Genomic DNA, 13,668 nt, shown 5'->3' with positions numbered 1-13,668 from the left:
GAGAAAAACAGAGTAAATATATTAAATTTGTTTCACAACAGATGCTTAGGTTGTTAATATTTAAGATGCCTATTCATGCTATTCCTGTCTGCACATTTGTCAAAAATGTAAGCTTGAATGCTAATGTTTGCCAGCAGACTACAGCAGACAAATATACGAATGCACTGTACCAAAATAATATAAAGTAGAAATAAAGGGCTGCTGCTAACTCCCACCCAAGCAGCACGGACCAGAATGAAAGGGCACCTCCAGATCACATGCCCTGGAGTCTCTGCATCTGAATTTGAGAATTATTTTCTCAAAAGTGCTGCGCTCATTTGGATGGACTAAAACCAACGGAGAGCTTTCCTCAGTTTAAACTCATTTCAGCTTAGGAGCTGGTGCAAAGTGTTTCAGCAAACTTGCATTTTAGCGAAGTTTCTCTCGCAGTCAGAGAAAGCTGGAGACTGGCAGAGGGAAACTCCGGGTCGGGCAGGTGCCTGTCAGGAGCGCTCCCCCAGGCAGCCGGCAGGGACGACGACAAAGGGGCGAGGGTTTAGCAAAACCTCGGGTGGCGGGTTCGGAGAAGGAGCGGAAAAATCAAAAATACAATCCTGGAGCACAGAGGCGAGCGAGTTCCTGGCACTGCTCCCCGTGACAGCGGCAGCGCCGGGTCGCGCCGCGGGCGGGCGGGGGGAACGTGCCACCCACTGCCACGGGCGCGCCCGCGGCTGGGCCAGCCGCCGCCGCTCGGCCGCCGGGCAACCCCGGCGCCCCGCGGAAGTACCACCCCGCGACCCCCCACCCGGCTTCCCGCGACCCCCCAGCCCGCTCCGAGCCGCCGCCTCGCCCCGCACCGCTCGCCGTCGGGGGCGCCGCCGCCCCGTACCCGCCGCTGCCGGGAGGCGCGCGGGGCCGGGTGAGAACTTTGCCAAACTTCTACGGTTTTTTTTTTTCCCCCCTCTGTCACCCATTCCCCCTGCTCTCCCTGTGCCGGTGGTGGATGAGGCGGCAGCGGAGCGGAACGGGGCCGGCGAGCGCCAGCGGCGCGGCGGCAGGTGTGAGCCCGTGCCGGCCGAGTAGCTCCTGCAGCGGCAGCGCCGAGCGGAGCCACCCGCCCCGCGCCTCCCCCCGCCCGCCCTCTCGTGCCGGCACCGCCGGCCTCGGTAAATCAGCGCGGCGGGTGCCCCCGGCACGGCCCCGTCCCCCCCGTCCCCGAGGAGCGACGCCGAAGGAGCGGGACCGACTCACTCATGGGAGCGCGGCGGGCGAGGCCGGCGACACCTCCGGCTTCCGAGGCGCCGGCGAAGTTAATTGCACTGAAGTTCAAGTTGTCTTTTCACCCATCAGGAGTGGGCGTTTAAAGGAAGGAGAGCGAGGAGGAGGAGGGGGAGGGGGAGGGGGGAGAGTCTCTCTCGCTCGCTCGCTCTCGCGCACACACACACACAGGCACACGCATGCACTCGCACACACACACACACACACACACACGCACCCGCCCGCTCGGCTCCGCTTCCGAGCTGCCTCAGCAAGGAGGAGCCCGGACGGAAAACACCAGGGCAGCAAGGTACCGGCGTGGGGCAGCCCTGCCTCTGCCTGCGTGTCTGTGCGGTGTGCGTGCGCGTGTGTGTGTATATGTGTGTGTGTGTGTGTGCCCGCGTTCCCCCCGCCCGCTGTCTCGCACAGCCCCTCCGGGCGGGGAGGTGCGCGCTGCCCCCGGGGAGGGGGCGGCGGTGCCGTCGGGGCAGCGCGGCCGCGGGAGGCCGGTCCGACTGGGGCCGGGGGACTGCGAGCCCTGCGCCGCCGCTCGGCTCCACGCCTGCTGCTTCCTGCCTGCGCGGCGGCGGTGGGAAGGTGGGGGGAGGAAGAACCGAGCAGCGGCTGGAACGCGGAGGTGGCGTGTGTCTGTGTGTGTGTGCGCGGCGTCTCCTCCTCTCCGGCGGCTCCCGGCCCCGCGTGGCGGTGGGGCTGACTTGGTGGAAGTCCCGAGGGGCGAGGGTGTGCGAGTGTCCATCCCTACCGCCCCCCATGACCCGCCGCCGTGCGACTCGGGTCGGAACCCTCCGCCGTCCCCGCATTGCCTTCCCCCGGCACCGCGCCCCCGGCCCTCTCTCCGCCCTCCTCGGCCCCCGGTTTCCCCCTTCTGTCTATCTTTCCCCCACTCCTTTATTTCCAGACCTGCCCCCGCGCCGCTACTCCCAGCGCTCTGGCGGCTGCCCCTTTCGGGCAGGCAGTGCCCCACGGCCACCTGCGATTTGAAGTAGCTGAGGGAGCGATGCTCCGCGACCGCGCTGGCGGCCTTTCAGGGTTGGGGATGCGTCCTCCGGAGGCCTCTGCCCGCCCAGCACCTCCGCTTCCCCATCGGGCCGGGAGCGGGGTCGTGTCCCGCCGCTCATCACCCCTGGTGCTCCTGACTGGTGTTTCACCCGGCACCACATGCTCATCGGTAACGCTGTTTGAGAATTGCCTTTTTTCGTGAAACTTCTCCTTGGGGAAGTACTTGTTCTTTTTTCTTTTGTTTTTAAGACCTTCTTCTCTCTCTTCGTCGATGCAGGATTTGGAAGCAGACTTCCTGGAGAAGGACGCTGGCAATGAGTGCAGGTTTCCCTGAAAGCTGAGGCTGTTTCTTATTCCCTAGGAGACTGAGAAGAGAGGGGGCCCCGGATGTCAGCCCAATCTCCGTTTTTTATTTGTCTCGACTTTGAGGCAGATTTCCTCTTTCAGCTCTGGGAACTGACAGGTACAATTCCTGTAGGCACCTTTGCATGTCTCATAAACAAGACCAAGGCCAAGAAGTTGATAAGTCAGTGCTTTTCCTAGTTAACCACCGGTATGCCCTTCTATTAATTGCTATTAGAAAGTTAACCTTGTAGCTCAGTTATTGAATAATCATTAATCCATGGAGGATACACAAGCCCAAAGGTTAATAATAGGAATAGCAATTAATAATATTGACCTTGCCAGTGGGAAGAGTATTTTTGTCTTAGTTATTAAAAGGCACTCCTATTTGTACTGTGTACAGTGGTGCAAATTTGGACCCAATATGCTGAGTACCAAATTAATGCAACAACACCAGAAATTAATTTACCCCATTATCTCCATGTTATCAGTCCTCTGACTTTTTCTCCCTTTAAAACATATCATTCACTATTCTCAGTTTAGATAGAAATACTAGGTCTTTAATCAATTCTGACATTTCCACTAGAAAATAACATCAAGCTCACTTACACAGATAAAAATTTATTTGCCTGCAGCTGATTTGTTGTAGTGCTTTGGACCTATTCATTTCTCAGAGAGAATTTAGCTTTCTGTGGTCTTTTGATACCATGGGGTAATAAATAGGAAATCAGTACAAAGGGAACATTCTCACTTTTATAAGTCCAACTCCCCCCTTCCTAGAGCTGCCTCCTCACAGGGCTACTCAGACTGACTGACTGACTAACCTGCATCTTGTATTGTCAAAGATCCATCTCCTTTATTTTGTATCACATTTCTGACTGGCTGGTCAGTAAGCCCTAATAATAATCATGTTTCATGTCTCAGAAATCTAATAGTCAAGTTACTCATTGTTACAAATTGCAGCTAAGCTATGTGGGTTAGTCGCGTTATCCCTACTTTAAAGGCAGGGAAACTGAAACAGGAAAATTAACACATTTGCCTGAGGCTACACGTGGATTTAAGAGCAGATCCAGGACTGGAACTGAATTTAGACCAAGCTCCCTCTTAAAGATTCTTAAATGTGCTATGGAAAATGCTTCTTTAAAAAAGAAATGTAATATAAACCTTATTTTTCATCAATTTTGTAAGTTAGTCAAAATACATTTTTTTTTTTAGCTCACATTTTCCTTTTGTAAAGATAAGATTTATCCAGCTTTAAAAAAAAAGTGTGGTGGTACCTTTCAACTACATAGGCCAGTTTACTTTGGAAAAAAATATTTAACATGAGATTGTGAGCAGTAATGGGAACAGAATTGCTTGTTATTAGGCTCCTGTAAACAATATTTGCTGAATGTTATGGTATAGTTACAGGTCAACAAAACATAATGAGAAGTCCAGCATTAGTATAGGTAAGCTGCTCTTGCTTACCTAGTGTGCATCAGTTTTCACTATAATGCACTTTCAGTGCTTTCAGTATCAAAATACTTAGCATGGGTCTAAACATTGAAAAACATATGGGACAACCATATACTGTGTTTGAGAGTTATGTACCAAATCGTGTCATTCATGTCACTGAAGCAAGACATATATTGCCTGCCCTTTAGCTGTGACATGTCATGAAAGCTGTGTGGTATGACTGAGCACAGATGGCATGCCTAAAAAGCAGGCATACAATATAACTTTCCTGTTACTGACACGTAGACATTTCCTCTTCCTCAATGTCCACTCCTAGATGTTTGCTTGCCCAGCCTTCTACAGGAACTATAGAAAGTCCTGCTCATCCTGCTCATCCCTGGGGCCTGGAATTGTACGGTCAAAACCCTATACAGAATAAGTGTTGGCTTTTTTTTTTTTAATTTTTTTTTTTATTTATGCTGACAGCTCCATTCTGAGCATTTTTAGAGTCCTGATTTGAGGGAAGTGGGTGCAGATCTCATTCAAATAGTCATTCTCCAATACCATTAGCATTACCTGCCAAAAATGAAAGTGGCATATGAATCACAATAAGCTACTCATGAATTTGTGGATTTAGAACCTGCCAAGGAAAGATATACATGAGATTTCAAAGTCCCACCAGTTGCAGGGACTTTGAATACTATGTAAAAGTACGTTTATCCAAAGACCATCTTATTGATGACCCATTCTATAAGGGCGACAGACATAAGTGATTCCAGGGAAGGGTAATACTAACTGAAAATGTATCTGTTCTCATCTTTCACTTACAAGTGAGATAGTGAAAGTGATGAAACTGCTAATTGTAACTATGTCAGAGACCTTTCCTGAGGTGCTCCTTATCGAAGTGCTGCTGTGACTCTTTTGTGTGAGAAGAGCTTTAAAATCCTCTGGGAAATATCCCAGTTGCTTTCCAGTTCCTTTCAGACATGTAAATATCTTTATGTTTAGACATGAGTAGAGAGGGGTGGAAAACGAAGTTCAGCGAGGAGTAGAACGGGGTTAAAAGCATCCACATAGATCCAGGAACCAAATACATACATGTGGCTTTTTTTTTTCTCTATCTGATGTTAGCTGGGAAAATGAAATGTTCATTATCAAGAAGAAACGCTGTATAAATGTGTGGATACTTGAGATTTATGTTTACCCATGATTGACAGAGAAGGCCATCTTCTGCCTGAAATTACAGATGAGCAACAGAACTCTCAGTAATGCTCAGATACTTATGTTGTTCTCAAGTAATATGTACATTACCAAGTATGGTTTATTTCCAGCTTGTAGTATATGAATAATGCTATATGAGTGAAAAAAACTACATGCCACCTAGCATGCCCTACGATTGTTTGCTTTTTTCGTGGTTTGCTTTAAGCTAAGCACATCAGAAACTGAAAATAACATTTGGGTCTTTTTTCCTTCTTAACATAAAAAACCCACAGCCAAGGTTTTGTAAACTATTTATATGTTGTTACTTGTGAAACATAACAAAGAAGCCTGCATACTAGCATGGTCTACACATAGATGTCTCAGCTGCTTGTTGAAATGTTAAGACGTGGTTTGAGTAACTGTGTTCCAACCGGTTCTAAGCATTACCTGTTGTAGGATGAAAATGGTAGTGAACAAATACAACCATGCATTGTAGCCTTCTGTGCATATTTTAGGTGCAAGTGGCCATTATCAGCAGTACCTCAACCTTGTCTGGTGTTCCGTCTCACTATTGACTCAGTGGAAGGTAGTCAGACTTTTCTGAATGTATCGTCAGGGTATTTCTGCAGTCTTGATTATTCTACTCTTTGTTGGTTAGACACCAATCTCCCAAGCTTAGGCCTATGCCACCTCACTGTCTGAATGTCTCTCCTGAAAATTTGTTTTCTGAAATGGGAATCCTGTCAGTAATAACAAATTCATCTATCTGTCTCCAGACTGGCTTAAGTGTCCTCCAGTCACTTAGTGAAGACCTGTGTTTTCCAGCCTTGATGCTACACAGTACGTCAGTCCATTCAGCTTCTCTCCAAGATGGTAACTACTTTCTGTTCCACATCTCTTACATGAGATCTTTGGATTACTTAAAAAAGTAAGCTGCATCCTGTATATTTCCTCTTAAAACTTCTCTTTAGGAAAAAAATCAACTTATTGTGGGTACATCAGTGATATCAAACTCACTTCTGTTTTGTCTGACTGCTCTCTCCGTCTTCTGTCAGTCTAAAAAGTGTAATTTTTTAAAGGATTGAAGGAGTTATATTAATACTTGTGTGAACCATTTTTCCTGCTCATTGTCTGTTCTTCTTTTCTCCTTCCTCTTGGTGTCTGGTTCATCTTGGCTGCTTTTAAAAATTCTGTTGCCTCTAGTGAGGGACTGCCAGATTAAACCAGTGAAGAGAAACCAGGTGACTGTCTACTTTTATGAATATAGGTTGTGTATAATAAATTCAGGTTTTACATCTATGCAAATTAAATCATCATATGATTCTGACTACATGCATTTTTTTTCAAATATGGCATATATTTCACAAATTATATTTAACTTGTAGTCATGTTGCAATTTTAAATACCTAACTAGGAGTTACAAGGTGTGCCACTAGGTCTTGGTAAATAGGTTTACAAACACAGAAGAAATAGAAGAAATTTACCTTTTTTCTTGTATTCCTGGTAAGTTCAGTGAAAAAGTTTTTCTTGCTATAGGTGATAATATTAAACATCTCACATACTGTTTGTCTTTAGAGACAAAAATACATTTTGTTACTAGAAATGTAGAGATTTTGTAGGGGCCTAAACAAAACATGGCCAGAATGAGGAAGTTTTAAAGCAACATGTCTTTGGTCTGGAGTTTACAGCATCTAGTTAGTAGGGCTTTTTGCTAATGTTTCTATCATGGAGTGGAAGTCAAATGTCAAAATAAACTTTTTACTTCCGCAATATTATATATTCACCTTGGGAATATTGTGAAGTGAAAATAGGATTTAGCAAAATTCTTTCTGTGGTATTTATTGACAGACAGGGCCGTTTTAGTGTCAAGCCCTAAGCCTTGCAATATGATTCCCAGCCATAGGTGCACCATACTTTGAATAATCAGTCTGTCAGCTGAGCTATGACAAGGATTATGCTGTGAAGGTAACAACTCAATGCTTTCCATGTCAACTCTCTTTGGTAATTGCTGCTGTTTTTTCTTAAATAAAAAGATATTTTGGTGAGCACAAAGATGTCTCTGTCAATACTTGTGTTTTGATCAATAAGAGGATCTGGATGGTGTGAAATGTGGGACTCAGTTAGAATTGAAACATCTGAACAAACAGCTGTGATTCACAAAACCTCTGCTAAGCAGTTGCCTAAACCTCAAAGCACTATGTTTGGCTGTCGTGATTCATGCCTTGGAGTTAGTTCCTTTTCCCCCTGTGGCTCCCAAGTGGCTTTCCAGGAGTGTTCATGCCCACCCAAGTCCTCTGGACATCACTACTGCGATATTCTTCCACTCAAGTGTCCTGGTCATCTTGGCCTCCGGGTCACTTCTGGAGTGTGCCCAGATTCCCTGACATGACTGGCTTTTTGACAAAGTGCAGCAGCGTCGCAGCGGTAATGATAGGACTTATTCCCAGGACTATTTTTACTTTTTTTTTTTTTTTTTTGAGGGGCATGTTTTGTGTATTCCACAACAATTTAACATAGTGAAGACAGAAATAATCCCGAGAAAACTCAGTGTGTGCCCCAGCCCTGGGAATAACCTAAACATTAGATTATGATCTTGAATTCATTTGTGCTCAAGGGCGCTGTTTCAGCAGAAGGGTCGAGACTGCCTCTTCTAAAATAACCATCGGCCTGGTGGTCAGAGTCCTCCCTGGGGTGAGAGGAGTTGTGAATTGGGGCCTTTCAGGGCAGGAGAGATGAATCCCATGATTGTGTGAGTGCTCTAATCATAGAGTTGTTATATAGTGGGAGATGAGAAGCCAGCTTTTCCTCCAGCTATGTTTTAATAAAACATAAGTTTTGAAGGAAAGATCACAGGAACCTATTTTCATAAAAAGAATCAGGGTGTAGATTCTGAGTGGATGGAGGCACCTCTCAGACAGCCCTGTCTTTAGAGGTAACCCTCAGGTAGAGCGCTGGCTTAAGAAGGAGGCAGGATTTTAGATTTGGGACAAACCTCATGTTTTCCCTGGTTAACTCCACTCATCTTATGCTGAGGTCAAGACATGCTGTGCTGGCTGTTTTCCAGGCCACCCAAGTGTCTCCCTACGTAAGCCACAGGAGGGTCACACTTTTAAACATGATACTGGATACCTGGTAGGGAACCATGGGATGAAAAATGTAGTTTTGGAGCACCAGAAGCCTTTATAGGGTTAGGCCATATAAATCAGTATCTGATAATTCATACAGTTGGTTTCATATTAACACCAGTACTTGATATCTGGTGGTAATGGTTCTCTGAGTAGAGTTTCTTGTCCATTTTTACTTTGTATTGCAAAGGACCGCACAGGAAACTTGGATTGCGTTTTATTTATAATGAAAATTCTCACTGTGTTTCCCATTAGATGCTCTAATGGCTAGCATGGCTAGACACTCATATTGGTTTTGAGTCCTGTGGGATACAAGGTTAGAATTATATTTTTATGGAATTTATCTAAATTAAAATGGAACTACATATGAAAATTTTGACCTTTCTTGGGGAAAGTGTAATTATATTCAAAGATGCTTATTCCTCCTTTAAAAATAATTTCATTTTGCCTACTTGAAAACTTGCAAAATCAGGGGGCAGTATATTCCTCAAAAAATAGGTAACAACGTGACAGCAGTCCAGTGCACAAGTTTCCTCTGCTGTGGCATAACTGACTGCTTTTGCCACTTATAGGATGTATGGGCACAGTTGTTCAGGCAGTCTGTCCCATGTGTGTTCCCTTCCCCAAACCTGCTTGATACGACTGAAGAGGAGGTTACAAAGCTGCCCTGGAACCCTCCCATTTGTGATCTACATCCTACAATATGGATATTCTAAATATCTTGGGCTTTCCCTAGCTAACAAGCTGGTTATTCTGGCTATGCATAAAGATACAGATTTGAGTTTTAATTAACATCTGTAGTTTAATCAAACCATTTATGATCCTGAGAAATCTGAACTGTAGACTTTCCGGTTTTTCTGATGACAGACAAATACCATAAACAAAAAGGAACTATGGCTGTGGTAACTTTTGTGGAAACCTGAGAAGTCTGAAAACCATATTTGTCAATGTCTGATGAAGAATTAAAAAAAATAATAGATAGGAGAATAAATACATTAGGGACTTCACAGAAGTTTTTAGTGTTTAAGTTTAAACAGCATTCTGTGTCATTTTACAGGGTCTAGCTCTCCTGCAGTGACAGTGATGTAAATCTCCTGCTAGGCCCAGTTTTATTATAAAAGAAGTTGGCCCAAAAGAGAAAATCTGGAATAAATTGCCGTGAAAGTGGATTGGCCTGTTTAGTCTGGTGACCCAGTGAAACAGTGGAGGACTTTATAATCTTCAGTACAGACAGGTCTTCATTGTTGAAGGAAGCAGGAAGTGCTAAGAGGCTATAATTGCATATTCTTTAATAAGAAATATAATTGTTGCTTTCTCCAAACAGATCTCAGACAGATTTTAATAGTGTGCACACATTGAGAAGCCTCTGAAACACACCCTTCTACACAAATTTGTTCATGTACATTGATATATTCTAATGTGTTTACACCCTCTAAAAATGTAGTCCCTGTTGAGCATTTCTGAATTGTAGGGTTCCTTACTCTTTTTCCCCTTTTTAGATTGACTATGATGTAGACAAATATAATTGAGCAAGATTCAGTAAGAGAAAAGAAGGTCCAGTAGATGTGTTTCTTTTGAGACTTTGAAGTCTCTGTCTTGGAATAAAGGCTTATCTTTGCCATGATTATAATGGTCAGTCTTTACTACAATGTCAGGGCCTTGCCATCTTTCATTGTGCAGCACATTCAAAAAAACCCCCACAAATAACTCAGATTTGTGTTTTGTTTTTTTTTTTCCAAAAAAATCAAATTAGGAAACTACATTTGTGAAGTAGTATAATTTTCTTTGTTGAATCTGAAGGTATCAAATTTGTGTTAAACTAGTATTAATGTAAACCTTGGTCAACACATGGAAAACCAGTGTTGTGCAAAGCCTATCATAACTACTGATTGTGAAGTCACCAAAGCAGACATGCGCTTTTAACACGGCTTCAGGTGGCTGAAATTCAGTTTTCCTCATTTCTTCATGCTCTATACTCTTGTTGTAGTCATTACAAAACAAATAGCTTTCTTAACTGGCATTAGGTGTATGGCTTTCTGTGAACTATGGTAACTGAGGCTTGAGATCTATGAACAATTGTTTAGTTTTCATCAAACTTCTTCAATGTGTAGATCTAAGCAAAATCATGCCATATGTTGAAAATGAGTTCAGTCATGACTGTCTTTCAGCAGCTGTACTAAATTTGTATTGTTCTGCAGTGCTATGTACAGCTTTTCTCAAAACAATTGAGATCACAGATATATATTAAATTATTTTTATTACCATTGAGTATCATATTTCAAAAGCCTTGAATTCTTGTTTCTGTGAAATGTGAAGTTAGGAAAATACTAGTTTTTTATCCTGGGATACTTGTAGCTTTGGTTTAGTTGAAGAAAAGATGCACCATGGAAAGATAGATTCTCCACGATGGCTGAAAATGTTAAAAGTTTCAAGCTCTGTACTCATAAAATCATAAAATCCCAAACAAATAACCAAACAACCCCTAACAACAAAAACAAAAATAAAAGTGCTGCATTCTCTTGTAAATTGTCCATCGGCTTTAGAATATAAATGCTTATCTGATAGTAACTTGTGTGAGATCATCGATTCCTTTTATACCTTCCACTAATCAATCACCCGCTGATAAAGGCTTCCATTGTTCAGGTGGCCTATGTGTGAGGTATTCCACTTTAGTTTAAGAGGGGTATTCAAAATCATTTGCCTGATGCAGGAAAGAGTAGGACAGTCTACAGCATATTCATACAACTGGGGTTTAGGAAAAGATTTTATTAAAAAGAATATCTGCAGAAAGAAAAAAAGGACCAATACTGTTTGCCATAGTTAATATGATTTGTCTTTTTTAAAACTGCAAGTTAAAGTAAGTTGTATCTGGGCAAGCAGGAAAATGAAATCGTGGTTTGCTACTGCTTGACAATATTCATGCAGTGAGTCAAGTCAACAATACTGAGGTTGAGCAGAACACAAACCAAGGAGGTTGCCCATGCAAATGATACATCCTGGTTGCTTCCTCATGAACTCTTCCATGAAATCCTGCTGCACCCATCTTGATTGCATATGCTAATCCTAGCTTCTTAATTGACTCATAACAGATTTATCTGGATTTCCAACTTCCTCTTCTCTTTAGAATGTTAATTAAAAGAAAAACGATTACATTTAAGATATTCATGACAGTAACAGAATTTTCTGCTTAGAGGCATTCAGGGCCAAATTTTGCTTTTATTTAGATAGGACTATTTAAAATCAATGAGCTTAAACTGTTTTGCACTAGGGACCTTTTGATACCCACACAGTAAAAAAATGGCCTTAGAAGCAATGGAAGACAGTTCATATAGTGTATTTTCTAAATTTTACCTTGTACAGTAAAATTGAGAAAAAGCCCCCAACTTTTAATATAAAATACAAATAAGAATCAAAAGCCAATTTGTTTGGATGAAAATGGGCTCAGAAGTGCTTATGTAGACTTGTATATTCTCCCTGTCTTCCCCTAAATCACTCACTGTCACTATTAGGCCTGCAAAAGTAGGAAAAGGATATTCTCTGTATGGAATATGGAGATTTTGAGTCATGTCCCTAGTGTAAACAGGTAATTGTCCTTTGTTATTTCCTAAGCCAGATGCAGAGCTTGTTTATTTTTACTCAATATTTAGGAAAACTTTAAATAGTAGTTACGCTTTTTGTCATATGGACAAAATGAGATTTAATTGGAGAAGAAGTAGAATGAAAATTCCCTTCCTTTTTTTTTTTTAAAAAAACCCCCTTCATTCCTATTATGTACTTCTACAGGGCCTTTTTTTCCATGTTTTTGTTGTTGTTTTTGTTTTTGTTTCTCCTTAGCAAGGCACTTTGTAATCATGCTCTTGCTTGGTAACCCACCATATTGTTGTTGGTAATTTGGGGTTTTTTATATTCACTAGATTAAATCATACTATCCTATTTGGGATCTTCCCACCATTACAGCTTTTGCCACCCATAACCTTATTTTATGATCAAAGGGGAAATAAAGGGAAAGCAGTAATGTTAATAGGCTTTCCCATGCAGTCTCTCTGGGAATGGTCTTTTTATAAGTGTCTTGAACTTGACCTCTTCAGAAGGCCCAGAGGTCCAACACACATTTTTAAAGTTGCGTTTAAATTTTAATATTTTTATTCTGTGAAGCCATTTAAAACCTGGCCCTCAAAACACAAAGCATAAATCTTTCAGGACAGTCATACAGTAAAATTGATGTGTGCGGAAGAGAAATTCCGGAAAACCCCTACAGCTCTGTTGCTTTGCTTTTCATGTTGTTTTATAGATACGTTCCCTACAACACTACCAAATAATCAAACAAAATCCAATGAATAATATTGTGATTTCATCACTCTGGCATTTGAACTTGCAAATACAATTTAGCAATGAATTAGGAGAGGAAAAGTTTTGCATTGCCCCACCCTCATTATAAAAATGTTCTTCTGAGCCAAGCATTTGAGGCATTAGAAAGATTTACAGTAATAATATAAGTAGCAGTAATGAACTTGGGAACAAGGGAGTCTTGTAAGAGATTCTCAGAATGAGAGAGAGGTTTTGTAAGCAATTCTATCAACACTAAATAAATATTTAGGAAGATTGTCTTCTCTTAGTAAGTCTGTATAATAATTGTAGTGCTAATAGGAAGTATATGATTTGGATATGAGAAGATACGTATCTCTGAGTCCATTCAACTTGTTTGTGTAGGTGAATCTAGTTCTCATTAAAGGTACTGGTTTGACTGTCCTGATTGCTACAGTCTTCTTTCCATGAAAATGTCAGCTTTGTCACCTGTTGTGCAAGGTTTCCAGCCATCCCTCAGTTCATCTGAGGGCAGTCTCTTCTGTCTGAAGTCTCTTTTTTTGGGGATGGTCAACAAGGCAGCCAGATGTGACAGGGCAATTTGATAATATACTTGGAAAGGAAAAGAGTGTGTGTTAAATAATTGAACTTGACCTGTAGGTGGGGGTCACACCGCTGCAATGTCAGTGTGCACTCCACAGAATTCATGTTTAATTTTCCTTTTACTTGTGCAACTTTCTTATCCTCCATTCTTAAATTCAAGTCTCTGACCATACCAATAAACAGAGAAAACTGGGGAGCAGGGGAAGGCAAGGCATAAGGGAGGTGGGCAAGAGTGGCTACCTGTCTGCCCTGCCTCCCTGCTCAGTGTCCTGCTGTGAAGGGAGCAGCCAGGATGGAGTGTGACCTGTTGTTCCCGACACTTACCCTGGCTTCCCATGTGCATGGCTGAGCTGAAGATGTGGGCACAGAAACAGGGAATCCCGTTGAAATTGCTGGAAAAAAA

General features: G+C 42.7%; 2 protein-coding genes across 8 annotated transcripts in view; one reads left to right on the top strand and one right to left on the bottom strand.

The window, feature by feature from the left end:
* The window catches only part of SATB1 (SATB homeobox 1), a 92,316-nt gene extending 90,984 nt beyond the window's left edge, over nt 1-1,332 (bottom strand). For both annotated transcript variants that reach the window (XM_064673388.1, XM_064673419.1), the window contains exon 1: nt 1,231-1,332. The gene's annotated coding sequence lies outside the window, so the exon portion shown is untranslated. The remainder of the gene's footprint in view (nt 1-1,230) is intronic.
* LOC135423324 (POU domain, class 3, transcription factor 3-like) overlaps nt 964-13,668 on the top strand; it is a 28,207-nt gene continuing 15,502 nt past the window's right edge. Inside the window, exons 1-3 of one of the 6 annotated variants that reach the window (XM_064673454.1) lie at nt 964-1,546; nt 2,618-2,719; nt 6,009-12,098. In XM_064673454.1, the coding sequence (XP_064529524.1) occupies nt 983-1,546; nt 2,618-2,716 (663 nt within the window). In that variant the 5' untranslated portion in view covers nt 964-982 and the 3' untranslated portion in view covers nt 2,717-2,719; nt 6,009-12,098. Of the gene's footprint in view, nt 12,099-13,668 lie in introns of those variants that run through there. The other 5 variants (XR_010434775.1, XM_064673464.1, XM_064673474.1 and 2 more) reach the window with 5 other exon arrangements.

This window comes from Pseudopipra pipra, chromosome 1, assembly GCF_036250125.1.
Source record: "Pseudopipra pipra isolate bDixPip1 chromosome 1, bDixPip1.hap1, whole genome shotgun sequence".
Classification (NCBI taxonomy): Eukaryota; Metazoa; Chordata; class Aves; order Passeriformes; family Pipridae; genus Pseudopipra; species Pseudopipra pipra.
This window is presented reverse-complemented; position numbering and strand designations above follow the sequence as displayed.